Source organism: Acanthochromis polyacanthus, chromosome 19, assembly GCF_021347895.1.
Source record: "Acanthochromis polyacanthus isolate Apoly-LR-REF ecotype Palm Island chromosome 19, KAUST_Apoly_ChrSc, whole genome shotgun sequence".
Taxonomy (NCBI): domain Eukaryota; kingdom Metazoa; phylum Chordata; class Actinopteri; family Pomacentridae; genus Acanthochromis; species Acanthochromis polyacanthus.
Window position 1 is genome coordinate 10,105,856 of NC_067131.1, and position 22,375 is coordinate 10,128,230.

At 39.2% G+C, this 22,375-nt stretch overlaps 2 protein-coding genes across 2 annotated transcripts in view; one reads left to right on the forward strand and one right to left on the reverse strand.

Annotated features, from left to right (window-relative positions):
- LOC110949584 (protein phosphatase 1 regulatory subunit 1B-like) overlaps positions 1-22,375 on the reverse strand; it is a 187,693-nt gene that overhangs the window by 92,177 nt on the left and 73,141 nt on the right. The gene's annotated exons all lie outside the window — the stretch shown is intronic.
- The window catches only part of LOC110949580 (SH3 and cysteine-rich domain-containing protein 2-like), a 32,831-nt gene that overhangs the window by 8,097 nt on the left and 2,359 nt on the right, over positions 1-22,375 (forward strand). The window contains exons 2-10 of the mRNA XM_022191711.2: positions 8,099-8,474; positions 9,769-9,863; positions 16,853-16,937; positions 17,129-17,241; positions 17,365-17,428; positions 18,615-18,670; positions 18,826-18,914; positions 20,445-20,496; positions 21,914-22,051. Of these exons, the coding sequence (XP_022047403.1) occupies positions 8,099-8,474; positions 9,769-9,863; positions 16,853-16,937; positions 17,129-17,241; positions 17,365-17,428; positions 18,615-18,670; positions 18,826-18,914; positions 20,445-20,496; positions 21,914-22,051 (1,068 nt within the window). The remainder of the gene's footprint in view (positions 1-8,098; positions 8,475-9,768; positions 9,864-16,852; positions 16,938-17,128; positions 17,242-17,364; positions 17,429-18,614; positions 18,671-18,825; positions 18,915-20,444; positions 20,497-21,913; positions 22,052-22,375) is intronic.

Genomic DNA, 22,375 nt, shown 5'->3' on the forward strand with positions numbered 1-22,375 from the left:
ATTTAAAGGGAGACAAGTAGTCACCCTGCTGTTTGGTGAAAAGGTGTGTACCACACTGAACATGGACAACAGAAAGCGAAGGAGAGAATTGTCCCAGGACATCCGAAAAAAAATGATAGACAAACATCTTAAAGGTAAAGGCTATAAGACCATCTCTAAACAGCTTGAAGTTCCTGTGACAACAGTGGCTCATATTATTCAGAAGTTCAAGACCCACGGGACAGTAGCCAACCTCCCTGGACGTGGCCGCAAGAGGAAAATTGATGACAAATTGAAGAGACGGATCGTTGGAATTGTATCCAAAGAGCCCAGAGCAACCTCCAAAGAAATTAAAGGTGAACTCCAAGGCCAAGGTACATCAGTGTCAGATCGCACCATTCGTCGTTGTTTGAGCCAAAGTGGACTTCATGGGAGACGACCAAGGAGGACACCACTGCTGAAAAAAACTCATAAAAAAGCCAGACTGGAATTTGCAAAAATGCATGTTGACAAGCCACAAAGCTTCTGGGAGAATGTCCTTTGGACAGATGAGACCAAACTGGAGCTTTTTGGTAAGGCACATCAACTCTATGCTCATAGACTCAAAAACCAAGCATACGAAGAAAAGAACACTATCCCTACGGTGAAACATGGAGGAGGCTCAGTAATGTTTTGGGGCTGCTTTGCTGCATCTGGCACAGGGTGTCTTGAAAGTGTGCAAGGTACGATGAAATCTGAAGACTATCAAGGCATTCTGGAGAGAAATGTGCTGCCTAGTGTCAGAAAGCTTGGTCTCAGTCGCAGGTCATGGGTCTTCCAACAGGACAACGATCCAAAACACACAGCCAAAAACACCCAAGAATGGCTGAGAGAAAAGCGTTGGACTATTCTAAAGTGGCCTTCTATGAGCCCAGATCTGAATCCCATTGAACATATGTGGAAGGAGCTGAAACATGCCATTTGGAGAAGACACCCATCAAACCTGAGACAACTGGATCTGTTTGCTCATGAGGAGTGGGCCAAAATACCTGTTGACAGCTGCAGAACGCTCATTGACAAATACAGAAATCGTTTAATTGCAGTGATTGCCTCAAAAGGTTGTGCAACAAAATATTAAGTTATGGGTACCATCATTTTTGTCCAGCCCTATTTCATTAGTTTGTTTTTTTAAATAATTATGTTAATCAACAATTCAAAAGTGATGGCTGATTTTGATTATTTAATTTTCAATAAATTTTTATTTATTGTTACTTTTGTGAGTTTCAAGTGATTTCAGTGAGAATTGTGGGTTTTTCCTTCTTTAACTGAGGGGTACCAACAATTTTGTCCACGTGTGTATCTGAATGTGGCTTTTACTAATGGGTAATGAGCATCACTAACAACGCTAAAAATTTTGCCTGTCATGGTGCTTTTTCGATGGAGTGATGGAGCTCAACTGTACAGCAAAGGCTTCTTCAAGCATTTTTTTTTTTTTTTTTTTAGTAATGGAAAAACTCAAGTTTTTCTCTGGTTCAGGAAGTTATCAATTTCCACCAGACCCGACTTGTTCAGTGAGGCATTTCAGCTTTCCTTTTGCACAAAAGGTCATTCCAGTAGTTGCACTTTCACCTAACAGGGTCCAGCTGGAGCAATGCCTAATGAGGGCACTTTTAATTCAAAGCTCGGGTCACTGCAAGAAGAATGCCAAACACAGTCAGGCTCCACTGTGTTCAATAGGGTTTTGAATATCAAAAGCAACAAGAGATGTCCGGAGAAAAACACTGCAGTGGGCATGTTTTGTGCAGACACTGGGGAATAAACTGCACAACTGTGTCCCAACTGCAGATAAGGTCTCTACAGACAGACAGGAGAGTAGAATAATTAACTAAAACACTTTCCCATATGTTTTTTAAAAAGTGCTTTACTGTATACACATTCACAGTCTTCTGAAATGTTCAGTAAGATTGTAAAAGGACTAAGAAACATGTAGACATATGTGGGTATTGCATATACAAAACGCCAGACATTAATACTGCAAGAATTTGAGTGATGAGTTTTGAATCATAATGTGATAAATCGGCTCGCTGTGCATAAATCAGTGGGATATTAGAGCTCGCAGCTTACAGTATACTGCTGTGTAATGAGGTGCATAAGGACACAAAGGCAGGTTTGGCAGTGTAAAAGGAAGTTCCTTTCCAAGGATAAAGCTAGCATTTCTTATCCAAACTATAACTATAAACCTGATAGAGAAGTGCTCATGTATATTTTATATGACTTTAAGCTCAGAGTTTTATGTATTTGCACTCAGCTCACCTTGGATGAATTCACTGACAGAACCAAACCACCAGATGAGACAAGTCAACTGCACATCAGCTGGAACAACAGAGATGCGTGTAGTGAATGGATTGTTGCTATTTTTTTTTTCCTTTTCTTTCTTGGTAATGAAAATTGTGACATGATGGAGGTTATATGTTCTCCCACTAGCCCTTGCTTTTGGTTGAATAATCAGCTGCTCGTAAGAACCACTTATAGCACAGTCATACAGCGGTGGAATAGATGTTGTTCCTTCCATTTTGTCAGATCTGTCCCCAACAAAGTCTTGGCATTTTTGTAAAGACAACAAGCCTTTTAAATCTGTCAGCAGGTTTTGAAGTTTATAGGTTTATTGTTATTGGAAATTTTTGGAAAATTTCTTAACTTGCTGCATACCAACACACATTTTGAAGGCAGCAGACCATGCGTTCATACATAAAGATGGAGGACATTGAGTTCAGATGTATTTTAGACACAAATACAATGTATCAGCCAAGCTCAGGGAGTCTCAAGATACAGCCACAAACAAAACATTGTTGCTGAACTATTATACTTCAAAATGCATTCTTACATAATCAAAAGCAGAGATATTTTTCTTTCTTTTATGATGCCGTTCCTTAATGGTCACCTCACTGCATGACCTCTGTGTTGTAAAAATACTACATGGAAAAACATGGGAGTCTTAACTCCATCTCAGTGGCAGCAGGATGACTTTTGCTTTTCACAGACATCTTGTCTGAACACCCACACCTTACTTCTTAATCATTAATTTATCCAAACATTCCGCACAGCAGCCTATTTATAGAAACCTCCGCCAAACATCTCTGTGCTCATTTTCAAACGGCCAAACAACAAGGCCAAGGCGGGCTGATGGTGGTCATGGTGCTGTTTTCATCTCTTCTCACAATCCTCTTTCCCCCTATTCTGGCTTGAGTTTTACCTGTTTCATCTTCATTTCCTTTCACTGCCCACAGATTTTACTTTTATTCTTTGCTTCATTGTCTTTCTCAAACCACTGTCTGTTCAGCACATGACACTGTTGGCCCTGTGATGAGCTAATTGCTGTCAGTAGTTCAGTCTGATGGGTCTCCAGTTCTGTGATCCATAAATAGACTTTACAAAATCTTGCAGAGAGACACAAGTGCCATGGAGAAATGCAGAGATTTGCATTCATTTGAAATTAGCTTTTGATTTCATTTGTTTTCAGAGGTTGTTATAGAATATAAGACAACGTAGTATTGGCTTGTAAACCAGCAACTATATTAGCACAGTTTCTAAAACAATGGTGCATATACAGACCAATGACAATCTGAAGGAAAAATAACATCATAAAGCATCTTAGTAACATGTTGAGCCACCACATGCTGCCAGAACAGCTTTAGTGCACCTTGGCATTGATTCTCCATGTCTCTGAAACTGTACTGGAGGAATACAACATCAGAATCTTTAATGTACAAAAAGTACAACAAAATTTAGTGCGGTCCCATTCAGTGCAAAGAAGCAATTCTATACTAGCAAAAATATGTGCAAAGAAAACGCCATTCTTTCAAACGCTATTCTCCGTTTTGTTGTTTGGATGGTGGTGGTTGATAACGCTCTATAGCACGTCAGTCTAAAATCTTCCATAGTTGTTTAGTTGAAATCTGGTGACTGTAAAGGCCATAACATGCGATTCACAATATTTCCATACTTTTCAAAAACATTCAGTGACCTATGGATGCTTCCACTGTCGTCCTGGATGAGATCACTCCCATCAGGATAGAAATGTTTGATCATAGGATAAAAGTGACTATTCACAATAACTTTATACAGATTTGCTTTACTCTGAAATATGAATTCATCTTTGTACTAAAGAGGCTTATACACCGCAACCCTACTATATAATTTTACATCGTAGGGTGACGGTCTAAGTCACATGCAGAAGAGCTGGTCTTTCTGCTTTTCATTACACATTCCACTAATGCAGAAGCATCACAGTCCTAAAAGATGCACTATTTGTCACAAATTGACTGTACTTTACTAAAGTCTTTCCTATAGATCTAAATATTTATGTCCCTACTCCTATTAAAACACTAGCCAGCTGAGCACTTTGTGTTACTGAAGCTCCTGCCATCTGTGCCCCAACAGTGAACTTTCTTACAAAGACATGTAGATCTTTTCCTCTTGCCATCTTGATACAAAATCAGAATCGCCTGGGTCTGCTCACATTTTTATACCTGCTACAGAACATGATTGAATAGTAATTTTCTAATTGTACCATGCAGTGCTCCTGAGCAGAAGCATCTACAGTCATGTTTTTCTAGTTTTTTCACATTTGTCTTTTAATATGTCACATTTCTGTTTAAATGAGTAAATGCTGAGAGATAACTAAAATAGTGGTGCATATGCAGTATGTTGTCCTGCAGCTACCAGATGTCAGAGGCTTGGTCAGCTGCAATTATCTATTTAATTGATTAATGTTATTCGTAGTGTGCATTCATGATAATTCATTAGAGGATAATTGTTTCATGTAGTGCTTCTTTGGTCACCACACTGAAATTAGACCAAACCCACCAAACCTCTGGGTAGTGATTATTTACACTGTGCAGCTGTGATGCAGTAAATGCAAACTGCAGTGTACAGTTAACGCAGCCTGTTAAAGGACAGGACGTCTGTGAAATAGAACTGACCTGGGTCATTACTGTTTGTGGCCTGAGGTGTGTACAAACTAAGTGTGTGGACAGCCAGCTATTACACCCATGTGTGATCAGTGTGCTGCTGTAAGAGCCTTCAAGCTTTTGGTTAAGGCTTTCAACAGGGTTTTGTAACCTGGCTAGTGGGATTTGATCCTATTCAGCCAAAAGGGCATTAGTGAAGGTTGGCAGTGATGTTGGGACAATAAGGTCTGGCATTGATGGGATTGAAGTCAAGCCAGTCACGTTTCTCTACACCAAACTGAGAAAATCAGTTTGCTATGGGCTTTGCTTTTGCATGAGGATGTTGAAACAGGAAGGAGCATGTGCTAAACTGTTGCTGTTTTGGGCTAAAGCTAAATATGCTGTTATGTCTAAATTTTCCCAACTTGGAAGTGTACCAGCTTAGAAGTTTATCTTTTTGAGTTTTTAATGATTTGACTTGTTGGGATATTGTGGGGGAAATATCTGTTTGAGTAGTATTAAGAAATAATACAGATTATTTATTATGTCATTCATCTGAAAGAGAGGGTGTAACTCTTTGGAGTGTTGTTGTGAACCTGTGCAATTTCAAAAAACAGAAGGATGATGTATTGAAATCTTTGTCAATAAATGTGTAATATTTATTGCTGTTGTCTCATCTAACGGATGGGGAAATCTCCCTTTGGCTCTTCAGACAGGGTTGAATGAGGATCCAGTTTATTTCAGGCTGTGTTATGTGTTTCATCTTCTTCATAATATGTTTCATTAGGCTGGGATAAAAGAAATTAATGCATATTATTCATGTAATTTGTTTATTGCCTTCATCCATGCGGGTTCATGTACTACACAGATTTGAATAGAAATTCAGTAAATATTGAATTACTGGCTTGTTTTAATATGCTGTAGTAGAGTACAAGTCCCCAGTTTTCAGAATTATTCTGCCATGTAAAGCTATTTACGGAATCTATTTGGCTTTTAAGTAGCTATTATTCTTTATCTTTACACCAGCTTTAAATCCCTGTTACTGTCTGCTTCTTTAATCTTTTTAAAAGCTCACAGAGATATATTAAGCCATTGATTATCAGACATGTGTTGCCTAGTTTGTGACTGGAAGAAGTTGTTCCCTTTTCTCTTGGAACTGGAGCAAAGGCAGGCCTTCACTACACAGAAGATGAACAAAGTCAGACAAGTTAAAAATCTAATAGAGAGGAACATCCATTACTGAATGGGCCACCAGTCGAGCCAAGAAAAGGCCATTAAGGAAAGCATGGACTCAGCTCCCTGTAGAAAACATTTACGAGAGGAACTCACTAATGGGTCAACAGTGAGGACTCTTTTCATCACTCAAACTAATTGGCATCTGTGAATCTGAGGCTTAAAGAAGAAAAAGAGGATTCTATTCAATGCTATTGATTGAGCTCCTCTGCAAAGAAGTGCAAATGGACCATGTGGTGGCTTTCAGAGCTCAGAGATGCAATAAACATGATGTGCACCCTCTCCACATATTAACATACATAAAACATTCATATAAACCTGCTCAATTTTAGGTTGGGTTACTGGTTTTTCTTGCTAAGCAAAACCTCCTACCTTTTGCTGTGTTGCTACGAACAGAATAGAAAGTAAGGCACAGACGCAGCATGAAGCCAGAATTAAATAAAAATCTGTACTACTTTGAAGTTTGAAGCACGACTGGTTATTATCAAAACTGTGTCCTCAACCTAGCCACAAACACAGACAGCTAATGAGCTCTGTGCAAATTGAGGAGGTGCACTTCAGTCTCAGGGACCTATTACGTCCTTGCCCTCATTCTCCAGGCCATTTTCTTGATGTATGAGTCCACAGCAGTTATTATTTTCATATATTGGGTCCCATCATTCCTAAGTCCCCGTAATTGTTTGTCATTATCAGTTTCCATTTATTGTGGCCCAGAGCCACTGGATGGCAAGACTGGAAATGGAGGCAAGCAGAGTCATAGATAAACACATTGTTTGCCGTGCATCACTGACTGCATCAAATGCGAAGGTGCAGCCCGCTCAATAAAACTAATCAAACATGAATTTTAAGGGGTATTGACTTGTGCGGATTCTCAGGGAAAGGCAAATTTGCGATCAAAGGAGGGGGGAAAAGGCTGAAGATGGAAGATCAGAAGTCAGCCTGGCAGGGCAAGGACAGTCAGAGGGTAGAGTTAACAGACTGTTTTTAACAGACTGATTTTTCAGACACTACAGCTGAATATGTACTTGTCATGTCAGACCTTGTATTGGTCTTGCTTTAAAATTGTATCCAGTGTATAGGTTGCGTTCTGTACGTTCTCATTCCTTGCAACTTCAAAGCCTCTGGAATAGTGGTTTTAAATCCTGAATAGCCATCACTGAATTACAAACCATCAATTCAAAACATCCTTATGTATTTTTTTTTTTAATTCATACTCAATCTTAATCACATTGTGTGCAACATAATGGCCGCTTGAAGTGACAAACACACAGAGTTGTCAGCCAACCCAGCAATTCCCCTCACCGTTGGGGTTGTTTTTTCTTTTTCTTTTTTTATGATTTTGGCTCATTGTTTTGGTTTTCCAGTCCACAATATTACTGTTTTGCTCCACCACTTTCATGGCATGATTTCTGACACAGCAGGGAGCTGATTTTATTGAAAAAGTCACTGCATGCTACACACCCTGCACCACCAACAGACCTTGACAAAGGTGGTGATTAGCTGGTGAACAATGCGGCACATGAGGGAGCCAAAGAGGAAGATATTTTCTGCATTTTTTTTTTAGACTCAAAGCAGTAAAGTGAATAGTGTGGCTAAATTTGCCTGTTCGTCCGGAATATTAGATGAATGGTGATGAATTTGTGACTTTCTTTCTGATAGGTGCTTGCAGGAGATCACCTTTTTTCCAGCGAAGTTCCATCCACTTAAAACACAGATGTACAGAAATACAGAAGTCAGTCATGTAAAAAACAGAAAGTAGTGTGTTTCCATTGCTCATAGTAAGAAGTTGCTTGTGAAAATGGATTTTTCAGAGGCTTTAGGAGTTTCTGCATGCTTACTGGCCTATCCTCTCACTTACTGAGAAGAGTTTGTCAGATGTAATTTCCATTGACTGTTTGTACTTTTACAACTTTCCTCAGTGAATGAAGTCGCCTAAACAGCTTCACTTTTTGTTCTAGTTGCAGCGGCTGAAGCGCTCTCTGTCCTTCAAATCAGTCATGCGCAGCAAGAGCGTGGACAACTTTTTCCAGCGCAGCAACGGTGAAACACGACCACCATCAGCCCTCATCACCACACCACCACCTCCCCCTTCTCCTCCCCCCTTCTCCGAGTCCCCCCTGGCCTATGAGCGCTCTCCCTCCCTCTCCCCATCTCTTAGTCCCAACCCTTCATTGTCATCACACTCCCCATCCATCAGTCCTTCGCTGTCCATGACCTCCAAAACCCAGCTAAAGTCTCAGGCCCAGCTGATGCAGCCAGTCAAGACCCACTGTTTCCAGGAGCATGTCTTCCGTAGACCAACCAGCTGTCAGCGATGCAAACATATGATCCAAGGTACGCCAACTTTTGGTCTTACTCCATGAGCGTTGCATTCACAGAAAGAATGCAAGCATGCGCAAGTATGAAGTGCATGAATATGGCTCATTGTTTCCACTGATGCAATAGTTTTTTGTTATTTGTGACACTCCAAATATTTTTCAGGAGGCAAGTGTCATTCGAAATGCAGAAAATGGTCCCAGTGAAACTTATTGACTGCAAGCTCGGAGGTCTCGCTTCTCATTTTCATGCCTCTGCTAGGAATTGTTTAGCCTTTAATGTCTCTTGACATGCCGACGTCTCTCAGTTGTGCAGTTTGTGTAAAGTAGAATTACCAGTTACATCCATGAAACTGTATTCTTTATTTTTTCGTATGAAGCGGAGTATTTGAAATTAGCGTAGTGACTAATGTAGACAGATTTTTATTGTCTGTCTTTATAGAAACAGATTGTTTCTTAAGTGGATGGTACGAGTTGTGAGTGAAGTGTACCTATTTGTGTCATTTGTTTCAGATTGTTCAGTGGACAATCTGTGAAAATATATTTTATGCTTAATATACTGTACCGTACATACAGGTCTGTGGCAGCCACGGGTGAGGTGCAAATAATGGAAACATTTTTTATTAAATTTAAGTTGCAAATAATGATGTTAAAAACAAAAAAGATATGTGACATTTATGGCAGTAATGACTTGGCTACATCAGACATTGTCACATTGCACTGGCAGATTTTGCTGCATCCAGTATAAGAAGCTCTGGTTGGAGGTCGTTATCCTCCAACAAAGTCTTTATCATGGTGCCCGTTGCTAGCTAAGCTCCCACAATGTCTCTGTTTGCCAATTTAAACTGCCCTAGTCTGAGTGCCCATTTCTTTGGGTCACTACAGTATTAAACAGTAAGACAGACGGGTACTACAGCTCATCTACAGTATATTTTCTGACATGCATGTCTTTTATCTGCTGTCTTATTAGTTGATATATTTTTAATCGGTTAAATTATTAAAAACAATTAATTAGTTAGCAATTAATCATCTATATCCATACTACAAAGTCAAAGTAAAAGAATGTGGTTTTTGAAAACTGTTGATTTAAAAGAAAATGTCAAAAATTTAGCATTTGTGATAATAGAACATTTGTACGACGGATAACCCTGCACTGGACAGATTATGCCATCTTTCACAGTGTATTTATTGCCACTGCCATTCATATCACTATTTACGAGAGCCTTAACTTATTGCTGATGACGGAAACAGTGACAGCAGTCTTCAGTTTAATAAGATGTCTGTTTGATAAAATAAATTGTTTGTCACTGCAGGGAACTCCAAGCAGGGGCTGCGTTGTAAAACCTGTAAGCTGGCAGCCCACCTCTGGTGCTCCTCTGAGCTCTCCCAGCAGCCCTGTAATGGCAAGGTAAGAAGACTTTAGACCAAACTGAACTGGGTTTCACTGCCAGACTCTTGGCACCTTCATCAAACAGTTACACCGCCCACATAAAATAAATGGTAGCACAAAGTTTCACTAGCGGTGTCTGGCACAGATGCAACTTCCAGCTTTCAAGAAATATTCAGCCATCAAGTGTTAACAAGAGTGTGATGTCTTCCAAAAGTAACAGAATTTATATCCTTACCATGACATAACATGCATTTAAGTGATATAATGTTAGTTTAAGTTTGACAATATGTGCACCAACAGTATAGGTAGCACTCACTATTTCTGATGTGTTCTTTTTTATAATTAGGAAGCAGTTGGCTTTTTAAACAGTGGTATATACATTTCTATTATTATTATTATTATTAATATTATTAATGCCGTTTATTGCCTTGAGGAGGGGAATAATGCCACCCTACAGCAGAGCAGACAACTCATTAGGATATAACGTTTAATCACTGGTCAGACTGGCTTTGAATTAATTAATAAGTTTAGTGTACCTCAGCTTCTTTACTCATTTACTGCGGTTGTCTCCCTGCTGACCAGCTTACAAAGAGAAAAATGTCTGTCCCATAATTAATTACACATTTAATTTTGTGTAATTGTTTCTAAAATTTACTGGAAATGTGTACGTGCACTGTAGGTCACAGACTAACCCAGAATGCATGGTGTCAGCAGATTCAAACAGCATCTGGATGCTGTAATTGTCTCTCTCAGTCAGTTGGCATGGACTTTAGTCCTGGTAATATGCTTAGCCTCAAAGCTCTGGTCTTGTTAAAAGAGGATAAAGCCCTTTGCAAACCAGCAAAGACAAAAAGGTAGGGGTTATATTTGGAATGTGTATTGACCATGGCTTTGCACACGAGCCTAAGCCTGGAAATCTGTGAAAGGGTAGCAGTGGGATAAAATTATCTCCCAACTGTAAATGCCACCACAGGAACAAAAAGCTGAGCGGGATGACACTGATAAAGTTTACGTGGCCACGGTCCCGACATTTTTTCACTCAGCCTTTTTGTCCTTCCTCCTGCATGTTCTGCTTTTCTCACATGACGTCCTCTCTTCCTCCCTCTTGTCTGGGCGCTACATTTCCTTCCTCCCCTCTCAACTCTGTTGGAAAATCAATATCTCTCTGTACCAGCTGGTCTGGCTAATTCAGTGTGAAATTCAGTGTGTTTGAGGCACACACAATCCCTCGAGGATATGACACGGCAGGCTCTTGCCAAGCCTTCAGCAATGTCCTTCTCGATCACTGCGCACTCATCAAAGCAAGGATTAGGCATTTTACTGAAACTGGTTGGACTTCAGGGCTACCTCTTACACATCTACATATTTCAGGTGTGATGTTCACTGACTCGTAACGGAAATGCGTCATCCAAAGATTTTGTGAACAAATGATCACCTGTGAAGTCTGACTTGTATTGTGATTAAAATGCTGTAATTGCTCAGGTGCAAGACATGGTGAAATTGTACAGCTGAGATGGAAACGAAAGGAAAAAGATGAGAGCATTAGAAATTTTCTCAAAAGTAGAAATGTGAGGGTAGAAATGGGATGACTTGAGGCCAACCAGAGGCGCGTAGCTGCAGGCATGAAAGAGCACAGTGTCCATTAGCAGCCAAGTCCAGAGGAGCAGAGCACCTTAGTGTGACTAATCTTGAATTTATCAGAGTAAGTAATGTATGATGAAAGTTGATCACAGTCATGAAAAGAAGCTAAGTACATGTACCCAAGTACTATACTCTGAAGTCCACTTTACAGGTGTATTTTGCTGAGTTTCTATATTTCAGTTTTATGCTGTTTCTTCCACTTTTAGATTAACATTTTGCTTAAGGCAAAAATCTCCATCTTATCAACATTTTTATTAGAGTCCTAAAAGTCTTAATTTCTTCAAACAAGTGTAATAAAATCTGACATTTTTAGAGAGGTAACTAAAAGCAGCTTTAAAAGCCACAGAGTTTTATGATTTGTCTAGAATAAATGTCATTTTTTTTTATTGGATTTGTTTTGCACCGCTGTCCCATGTGTCAAGATTCACTGTCATGGTCTGAACTGTGTTTCTGGTTCTTCTGTTGTTACTTTCTTGTGTTTTTAATGTCTTCTTGACTGTGGTTGCGGTCTTCTGTTTCTGAGGAATGTTCTTAACTCTCAGACATCAATTTTAAAAAGTTACAAAGGGATCCTTAAGGACAAAATGTACTCTAAAAAACTGCCTTGAAAATACTATGTTATTATTTTTGACTTTCAGTGACTTACATTTTTGAACAAGCTTCAGTCATGATCATAACTACCAAACAATAATATATTTTCAGGATTTTTAACTTTTTAAATGCCAGTTTGTTTACATTATACCATTCTTTTCTTGTTTTTTTTATGAAAAATTAAATCAAAATCCCAACTGAAATACACATCTTTGATAAATTTTACACCATGTCCATTATCACAGGCAAAATCTAAACAAAACTCTAACATGGAAAGGGCAAAAATGTCCCAATAGATGAATGAGGGTTAACCGACTGAAATGAACCAAAGTATTGAACTGGCAGCCATGGTAAGAGCTGGTGGAATTCTCTAAATGCTAAGGAGAGGTGCATCAATGCTTCCTTTCTTATCTCCTTTAACAGGATACACTGGTACATCCTTTACAGAAGGAAAGGGCATTATGCTTTTCCACCATTTCCTGCAACAACAACGTTCAAAGCAACACGGCTTTCACCACAGACCCATGTCAACAACATGCATGATTTTGTGGCCGAGCGTGAATGAGGACAGACTCTCTTAGTGCCACACTTATCTTTTCCTTAGCCCTCATTAATTCTTCTTCACATCTTTCCTTGATGTTTTCCATCAAAGTCAAGGAACATGGTTTAGGAAAAGACGAGACACAGACAAGTCAAGGTTACTTGACTTGTCTGTGTCTCATATTTGTGCCTCCTTCCTTTGTGTGTTTTACCATATTTTTTTATTATTCTCCCCACTCCCATTGGTTTCACTTGTCTTGTCTTTCCATTAGGTTTCGGTGTATTTATAACCTAGTCCATCTTTTTAGTTATCTGTCTGTACTTCACTTTTGGTAACCTCTTTGATTTAGTTTTTTGCTTTCCTGTGTAGACTGTTTCATTAGTTGCACTTTTCCTGAGTGTCTTATCTGGATTCTCCAGATGCTCTTTGCAGCCAGTCCTGCATTATCCACCATGAGTTTCATTAAAGTTCACTTACTGTTTGCGCTACCTTCCCGTCTTCATGTTCTACATTCAAGTCTTTTCCTGAGCTTCACATAACATTCTCTTGCTTACTAAAAGAAAAATTCTTGTTAGAAGTTATTTTTTTAAGAGAACAGAGTGCAATAACATATTGCCAGGTGCTGTTATTTCTACTAAAGTGGTTAATATTTTGTAAGTTGGAGGCTTTTTTTGTGGTGCAAAATACAATGTTTGTCATCTACCGTTATTCAGAACGAGTCCACCTTGATTAGCTACTGCATCAAAAAGTTGCTTGAATGTGAATAGTATCCAGATTAAGCATCATGTAATATTTATGTATGAAAGGAGCCACTCTACAGAACAAGCACTTTTACTTCTGATGCCCAGTACACTGACAATCTGAATTGCAAGACTTTTACTAAAATATTTGCACTGTTATGATTCCACTACAGGTCATTAATAACAATAAATTACAAACAACCAATAAAACACCAAACAGAGAAAGCTCAACTTGCACAAGAGAGTGTTTATGTAAAGTAGCTTAATTAAAAACAAAGAAATATAGATGGCTGCACTTCCCTTGGCTCGATTTCAGCCCATTTCCTGAGTGCCCCGATATGTGACCAACTGCTTTAAAAAAATCTCCAGAATCAAGCGGCTTTTAATTACTTTGGAATCATGACAACCTTTTTACTAATCAATGCTAATTAAACTTAAAGATGTATTACAGTTTGAGAGCTGAGCCAGCTGAGCACTGCACAAAATAATCGCTGCTGCAGGAAAGCTTTACGCACACAAACATCCTCACTCAGATGTGTGCGAGTCTCCTCTGTTATATTTCAGCTGTCAGGGTTCAATCTTCATCTCAGCCGAGCAAACTGTGAAATTTCAGCCTGTCTGGTCTCTTAAAGTTCAACTCTGAGGCTGCCCAGTTATGCTGCACAGTCACCATTACTGATATGCTGTGATAGTTGGTGTTGGGTTATTTGATATAGAAGAAAAAAACTAATGTTTGTGATGCAGAGAGAATAATTTATGTAGCTGCACTTCTGAGCACATTAGTTTTGTTTAATTTGGGACACTGGCAGAGCAGCTGAAGCCAATTGTCTCCTATCAAATTATCATAATCTGACAATAAGTGAAGTGTTTGCTGTGTTTATGTACAGAGAGTTCTTTTATTTCGCTTGTGTGCTGTGTTTTTTCCGACATAGTTTGTGGATAAAAGATTAAAGCAGAATAATTAAAGCAGTATAAAGAAAAACAGCATCACAAACACTTGGACTCTTGGCCAGAGGTGCATGTGTCTGAAATTACACTACAGGTGCAACAATCAATTAATCAACTAGACAGTTCTATAACTATTTAATAGTTGCCAAATACCCAAATTGCCTTTGTTTTATCTTCTCCAATGTCAGCATTTCAGCCTTTTCTGTTTGATAACACTGTAAACTGAATTTCTTTTTCAAACACTGTGAACTGAACAGTTCATACACCAAATGCTTAATCAGATGAAATACAATAAAATAATACAGAAATGCATATTAGTGTGGGTAGAAATTGGGTAGAAATGCCTGTTATCTTCTGAACATTGCAGTACAAATGAGATATCTTGGTAGATTTGAATTTGTAAGGTGCGTTTGAGATATTAATGGTCTAAAATATAATTGCATTGTTGATTAAAAAGATGATAAAACATTTACAAAATTGCACTGTTTAGTTGTATACTGGTGTAGAGTTTCATGCAGTTATTTAGAGCTGAGGATTCTATTCAAGGATAGAAAAAAGCAGATTCTGGGCAAGTTCTTGTATGTCCGACCTGAAAGCTCCTATCACACCCTCTGAGTACCTTGAAGCAATACGTCACCTTTGAATGACTTCTGCAGTGGTCAGGTAGTCTACACTTGCAAGATCTGTTCAATCACCATGGCAGTCATGTTGATTAATGTTCCTTTATCTTGACTATCAGACACTGTTGATTGTAACAATGTTCACTCTAGTGATTTATTACATTAAGTCATTACCGGTCAGTGGGTAAATCACTTCTCTGTGATCTCTGACAGTGTGTGCATACGGAATATCTGCATAAACTGAAAATATTTTGTGAGGGCAGGCTGGACAACAAAATGTCAAGTTTAGTATGGAGATTTTTGTGCATCCAATAGAACACATGTTTTGGAAGTTGATGAACTGTTCAATACTGTGGAATGTAAGCAGAAACAAAAGTCAAAGATTGAAGCCATTTTTCCAGATATGTAAGAGATACTGAGATTAAATGAAAATGAGATACTATCTTTGCAAACTGTTTCTATTTGCAGAAGACAAAATGCGTTCATTTCAGCCCCTCCATCAAAACCAGCTCTTTGTAATATTATCTCTGATGAGTCATGTACTGTAGCTAAACATATTCTCGCTAAATAAAGAAACACGGTCAGATATCAAAGCTGTACAGTAGCAGTTGTGCACTGGTTGATCTTCAACATGACAGAGACGGATCTTTGTGGTGCCTCAATACGCCGGCCACGTGAATATATGCCCTGGAAGGCAGATATAAAAGTCATACTCCATTAGGCATACTGCAGTGTTTGAGGACGTTTCTCCAGAAAATCACTGTTAAAACTAATGGTGAGTGTATTATCGCGCCCATCAGTGGGCCGTAATGGAATCGGTAAAATAATTCAGTCATAGATCATATTAGCTAATCTAACCTTCATATGTCAGGATGGAAAAGTGTGTCAAAGGGATCATTTTGATTTTACAGTGCTAATACAGTTTGCTTGTTTACAGGATGATTAGTGGTTCACTCATTACTGTCAGGTTTATGTTTACTGTCAAGAGGTTATTAAGGGGAAAAACACTCAACCACAGCCTGCTCATTCATCATGAGTACTTCTTTTTCTCCCACAGTCCATAAACCAAAAGGCTCAGATGGAAATATGTCAACAATACTTTTTCAGTTGCAGGAAGAAGGGTGGCCAGGACACAGATTTGACGTCAGTGTTTGCCTTTGAAAAATGTCCTGGGTTCACATACTATTGCACGTCTACTTTTTTATATGCACCTGTACAATCTAATATTGTTCAGTATAACAACCCCCATAATGTCCTGTTGACATTGTTGACAATGTTTAAATTCACTTATAGTGGATGAAGGTGATGACTTTGTGTTGAATATTAACATATAAAGTGGAGGTAGAATATTGCAGTAAAACACATTTTTAATATAATGTAGTATTGTACAACGCCATCACTTTCACCTCAGTGTTAAAACGGAAGTAAATGAATACATCTGTGACAGAAAAGTTATTTTTCTAAAAAGGTTGACTTGTACTATCCCTTTGCATACCGTATATGTGTATATGCAGGTGTAATGTGTCTGTGTTTCATAATCTACATTATACAGTATTGTAGTATTTTTAGCTTGCAGACAAGTACAAAATTCATTATGTTCGATTTGACTGTACAAAAAGCTATTGAAAATCAATCCAACCTAGACATGTTTGCCCCAAAATAATGTTTCTCTGCTGCAAAATATTTATATTAAACTAATTTACAATACTGAAAAAAACACCCAAGATTCATTTGAATGCCTTTATTCACATTTTCATGACTCGGCCTCTGTGACATTTACTGTATTCTCACTTTTCCCTGATGAAACCACACAGGTATTGTCTTACAGTATTGCTGTATACCATTTTGTCTTTCTCCCACCTTATGTAACTTTCCTCCCGCGCTCTCTGCTCTTCTTTCCTTCTCATGTCTCTTCTGATATGTCAGTCTGGAGCTTTTAAGAGAAACTTCAGCTCCCCTCTGCTCACCACTGATCAGCTGGGTGTGGTCAGAGAGGCTCCTGCTGCCCAGGGTGAGTGATGGAACTGCAGACTGATTTATCATAGCAGCGAACAACTGGATTGTCAGGATGACTAATCGCCATGTCTGTGGCCTTCAATACTCGATGCCTGACTGTGTGTATGTGTGTGTAGGGGCGTGTATAGCACCAGCTATAAAACTGCACATATGTTGCTGTGTTTCATTTTGTCTGGGCGTATCTAGAGGCGGATAATAGCAATGTTGACCCCGTGTATGAGGCACTGCGCTACGGGACGTCACTGGCTCAGATGAGTCGTTCCAGTTTCGGCAGTATCTCAGAATCACCCTGTCATGAGGTATAAAACCACACACACGTAAAATACACAGACAACCCCTGTCATTCATAGAAATTTATGCTGACATTAATCACACGAGGCATATTGTTGACTTTGCTGGCCGTGACCCTGTCTTTATTCTAGATTGAAAAACTGCAAGAAAAACTAGAAAACCAGCCCATAGCTGAAGAGGAGCCCATCCCAGGGAGTAAGTAAAATAATTTTCCTTTGAATTTCAAACCAATACTTCTTAGATGAACAGAAAATCACAGTTAAATATTGCTTCAGTGTTGGGTAACTTCTTGATGTTATGTTCCTTCCAACACCTCATACATTTCTGTTTTCTAGTCATTTCTTTAGACCTTCAAAAACTTTCATACAGGTCAACACTGATTTTATGTTTTAACAAGCAACCAGCAGTGAAGCTATTGTCCCCAGCTAAGAAATATTTGCTTACATAAACCCCAAAAGCATCATGAGAACTGCTGTTTTTAAACTGACATGAAACAAATAACACGCAAGGTGTTAATTTGTGAGGCTCAAAGCTACTGGTAGGTTGGTTTTCAACTTTCAGGCTGTGCCAGGTTAGCTTTTCCCCCTTGTTTCTTGTCTTTGTGGTGAGCTTATCTTACCAACAGCTGGCTGTAGCTTCATATTTGCCATACCCACGTCAGACTGGTAGTGATCTTCCCCTCTAACTTTCAGCAAGAAAACAAATAATTATATGTTCTAAAATGTCATAATGTTCCTTGAAATGTCATTGTGTCCAAGTTTCTGACCAGGTTCTGCCAGTAGAAAGGAAATTACACCAGCATAAGCAACACTTTAGTCTTAGAAACTGATGAATTATAGTGAAATCTTCATTTGAAGAGCTTAATTTTATTTCATTGCTGAAACAAAGCAGTGCGAGCTTCTGCAGATTAAGAGAAAACCTTCTTTTGGAACGTTATGTTTGACTTATCGAACTCGCAGTACAAATGTTTAGCTTCTTTATCCGTTCTGACATGTTTGTCGTAAAGGATCATTGCAAGGTAAATGTCAGAAAGTTAAAGGACTATATTAACATATGATACAGTACAACATAGAGGTGGTGTGTGAGTGTGTGTGTCTACCCAGTACTTTTCCCTCTCTGTCTTTAGTCCCAGGAGACAGGATCATCTCTGTTTGTACTGCTGCCACTTTACAGTAAATGACCTTCACTTCTGCCTTGCTCCTGTTTGCCTCGAAATGACAAGAGCTCTCTCTCTGCATCCCTTCTTTTCTTTCCTTCTCCTGCACCCCCACTCTTTCCCCTTTTCTCTTTTTACATGTGACCTTTCTTTGTCTCATGCATATCGTCTTCCCCTCTCCGTTTCTTCTGCCTTTCTCTTTGCGTTATGTGTCTGTCTCTCCAGTGCTCACTCCTCCTGAAAGCGAGAAGGCTGATTCAGAAGACAGGGTCAGCCTGAAGGTGTGTAGTCAGCACTCTTCTCTTGTTTCAGCTTTTTCTTGGTACAAATCTGTCGATTCCCTTTTAACTCTCCTTTCTTTTCACTCAATTTCAGACCTTTACATGAGGAAATACAGACAGTTTTTGCATCTCTGTCTAATTTTTGTTTGTCTCAGACTCCCAAGCGAGTAGAAGTTCACTCCATTCACACCTATGTGGCCCTCTACAAGTTTCTGCCTCAGGAGAAGAACGACTTGGAACTACAGTTAGTCACGTTTCTTTGTATACTGTCCGTGTGCATTTGTGTGGATAAAAGCAGCCAGGTGAGAAAGGAGGAAGTGTTTACCTGGCCAAAATTTTACTGACATTCACACGCCATCTGCCTCCTCAGCATGATGATTGTAGGGGGTTGCAGGGTTCGGATTAGGAGGGAGGGAGCGTGCTGGGAAGCCGGGAAGGACAAACAGCTGCAATGAGCGTATGACAGAAAAAAGGAGTCTTTTTATATTAGTAGGTGCAGGAAACTGCTGAGGGTGGTATGACACCAAACACTAATCTGGAGGGTACATCTGTGCAGAAGAAGATGGCACAGGAGGCGTTTGTTCAGATGAACAGAGCTGCCCACTCTCAGAAGAATAACTGATTTCATTGTGGCATTTACTTGTGCTATACATACACAATAGGACAGAAAGTTAGGAAGGAGACAGTTTAGTAAGGATGGATCATATGAGAGAAAAGAACAGGTTTATTGTAGAACAATGAGTGTGCTCGATCAAAGTATTTTTCCGGGTAGACTCCACTGAGAAGCCACATCGTAAGTCGGCGTCCCAGATGAAGGTAGATGAATACAGGAACCCTCAGAGTCTAAAAGCTGCTGGTGGTAGAGCAACATTAGCAGATGGCTGAGATGCCCTGGACAACTCAGATGAGGTGGAGATGGAGAGGAGGAGGAGGAAAACAAAATAAACATCCTAGAAGATTAGATAAATACAATTATTTTAAAGGAGTGGGGCTTTCTCAGAATGTAAGCAGAAAGATCGTTGAGAGTAGTGATGCTGACTTTGAAAATAAGGCGATTTTGACATGTTGAGAGAGCATAAGTGCCGAAAGAATAGAGCAGCATTAATAACATGTTATACGTTTACTAAGAGGAATGGAAATGAAGAAAAGCTCACTGAACAAAATCATAAGCTTTATGTAGTGGTATTAGTGATGTGGCGATAAGTGCAATTTGACCAATATATGAGACAGTTCAGAGTGTTCTTGACAATAAATTGTGAAAAATATTATTTGAAGATACCAACACCACCACAACAATACTTACGTACTTTTTAAAAAAATGTGTACCCAGAAAGCTGTGACGTACATGTAAACAGACTTATTGAATCGATATATGCTGCACACTCTTTTTACCAATGCTTTCAAGCCTTTAATCTTAAAAGTAAAACAAAACAATGAATGTGAAATCTAACAATACTAGCTTAAAAACCATAAAAGTGCTGCCTAATGCATGGCACATTGGGATGAATTAATAAATCTGACTGTCCACTCACTTCATTGAATGCAACTTTTCTGTTAAAGTAAAAATATGCTGTTTTGTACACTTGATAGGGAGCAAGACACAGTTGTATGATTCATGTTTAGTATACAGACATCTAACTCAGCAAGAAAACAATTATCCAGAAATGTCATCTCACTGCACGTTTTAGATAGTATTAGGTTGTTTGAGAAAGGTGGTAAATGCTTTAAAAGTTACTCTGTCAAACACTTTTTTGATAATGTCTTCTCTTTCCAGGCCTGGTGACAGAGTTCAAGTCACTGATGACTCCAACGAGGACTGGTGGAAGGTGGGCTACGACGGAAAACATTCTATCTAAATGCACTGAAGTACCATCTATCCACTGAATATTTCAAACGCATTAAATTTCCATTCTTTATTCTTACTAAGCCGCTGCTTACGTGAATAAAATATTATCACTATATATTTCCAGGTTGCTTTTGAATAGATGCTGCAGTAGCACGCACGTATACGTTCTTCAGTCAGCCAGCTGAAACTCTTCCTTTCCACGCAGAGCTGTTCAGAGACAATGAAACTTAAGAGCTGGTGGATGAGCTTGAAAGAGAGCAGGTGTGGGTGTTAGTGGAGCTAGTTAGCATGAAAAGGAAGAGGGGAAGAAGACAGATTGCAGTCAGAGTTAATGAGACAGCTGAAGATTTTAACCTTCACCTGCGGAAGGACAGACAAGTCTTTACATAAACAAACACCAGGGAGACGTACCAGGATATTTACTTCAGAACAGAATGGCAGCAGAGTAATCATATTTCTTCAAGCAGTAGTTGTGCTTTAAGGAGCCTCAATACATTGGGACTCATTCAAAATGTCCTGAATCTGAATACTATGTTAGATTTTATGTCTTTTCCGTGCTGATTAACAGAGCCAGAAGAAATCAAGAAAACAAAGCTGGAAATTGTGCAGCTTTGTCATTTGATTTTGAAATGTGGTAGAAGTTTTCATTCAAAATATGTGTACATTCATGTAAAACTACTGATATCACGCAAACAATACTACTGTTGTTGTAGTAGGAGTAACTTGCAAACCACACTCCAAAACTGATATTTTAACTCCACATAAGTTCTCTGTTTTTTCGTTGTAAACACGACTTTGCTTTATGTGAGCAGCCAACATTTGAACAAGAGCAAAACAGCTAAATTTGGCGTCATGTGACTCCAGCACTCATGGGCTTTGCAGGCTCGTGTGCCAGAGTCTCTGAAGAGAATAGCAGGGGATTAGGGCCCCACGAATATGAATGCCTTTTGGTCTAGTGACGATGTGGATAATTAGGAAACAAAAACTCTCTGTTTTTATTTCCATTTTCTTGCTAATTGTGATGGTTCATTCAAATTCAGATTCAGTTTTGCTACTGTGATACAAATGTGATGCATATTTGGGCAGATGGTCAAGTAAACAAAATTGAAAACATGAAGATTGTGCTTCCACTGCCAGGGATGGTCAATGACTGTAGTGGAGGCTGCCTGTGTTGGGTTTACAGTTTATGTTGAAGCATGAGCAGGCGGGTGATTGAAATTCAGGAAACAATGCAGCAAGTTGTGGTTTATTCATGGAGGAGGAATTTAATTCTGAACAATTTAGCATAATAATTTGGTACTTTAGCAATTATGAACCTTTTTCCCCAATTGTAGCCACCGCAGAACAGGACAGAAAATATCTATTCAGACTAAATGTTTGTGTGTCTGTGTTTACAGGGGAAAAGCAGAGACAATGTGGGATATTTCCCAGCCAACTTTGTGCAGCGGGTTCGCCCTGGTGAGCGGGTGTGGAAGGTCACTGCTGGTTTCCACGGCAACCGAGACAAAGGCCAGATGACTGTGAAAGAGGCCCAGGTGAGGCCCACCATAACATACACACACACACACACACACACACACACACACACACACACACATGTTTGTACTTCTATCTTAGTGAGGACATCCATAGGCGTAATGCATTTCCTAGAGCCTTACCCTAACCTTAACCATCACCACTGATTGCCTAACCCTAATCCTTACCCAAACCCTAACCAAACCTCAATTCATACCTGTTCTCTAAAAACAAGTCTTCACCCTCAAACATGGCTGTTTCAAAGTGAGGACCGGCCAAAATGTCCTCACTTTGTAAAAATGTCCTCACTTTGATAGTTAAATGCAGAAAATGGTACTCACCAT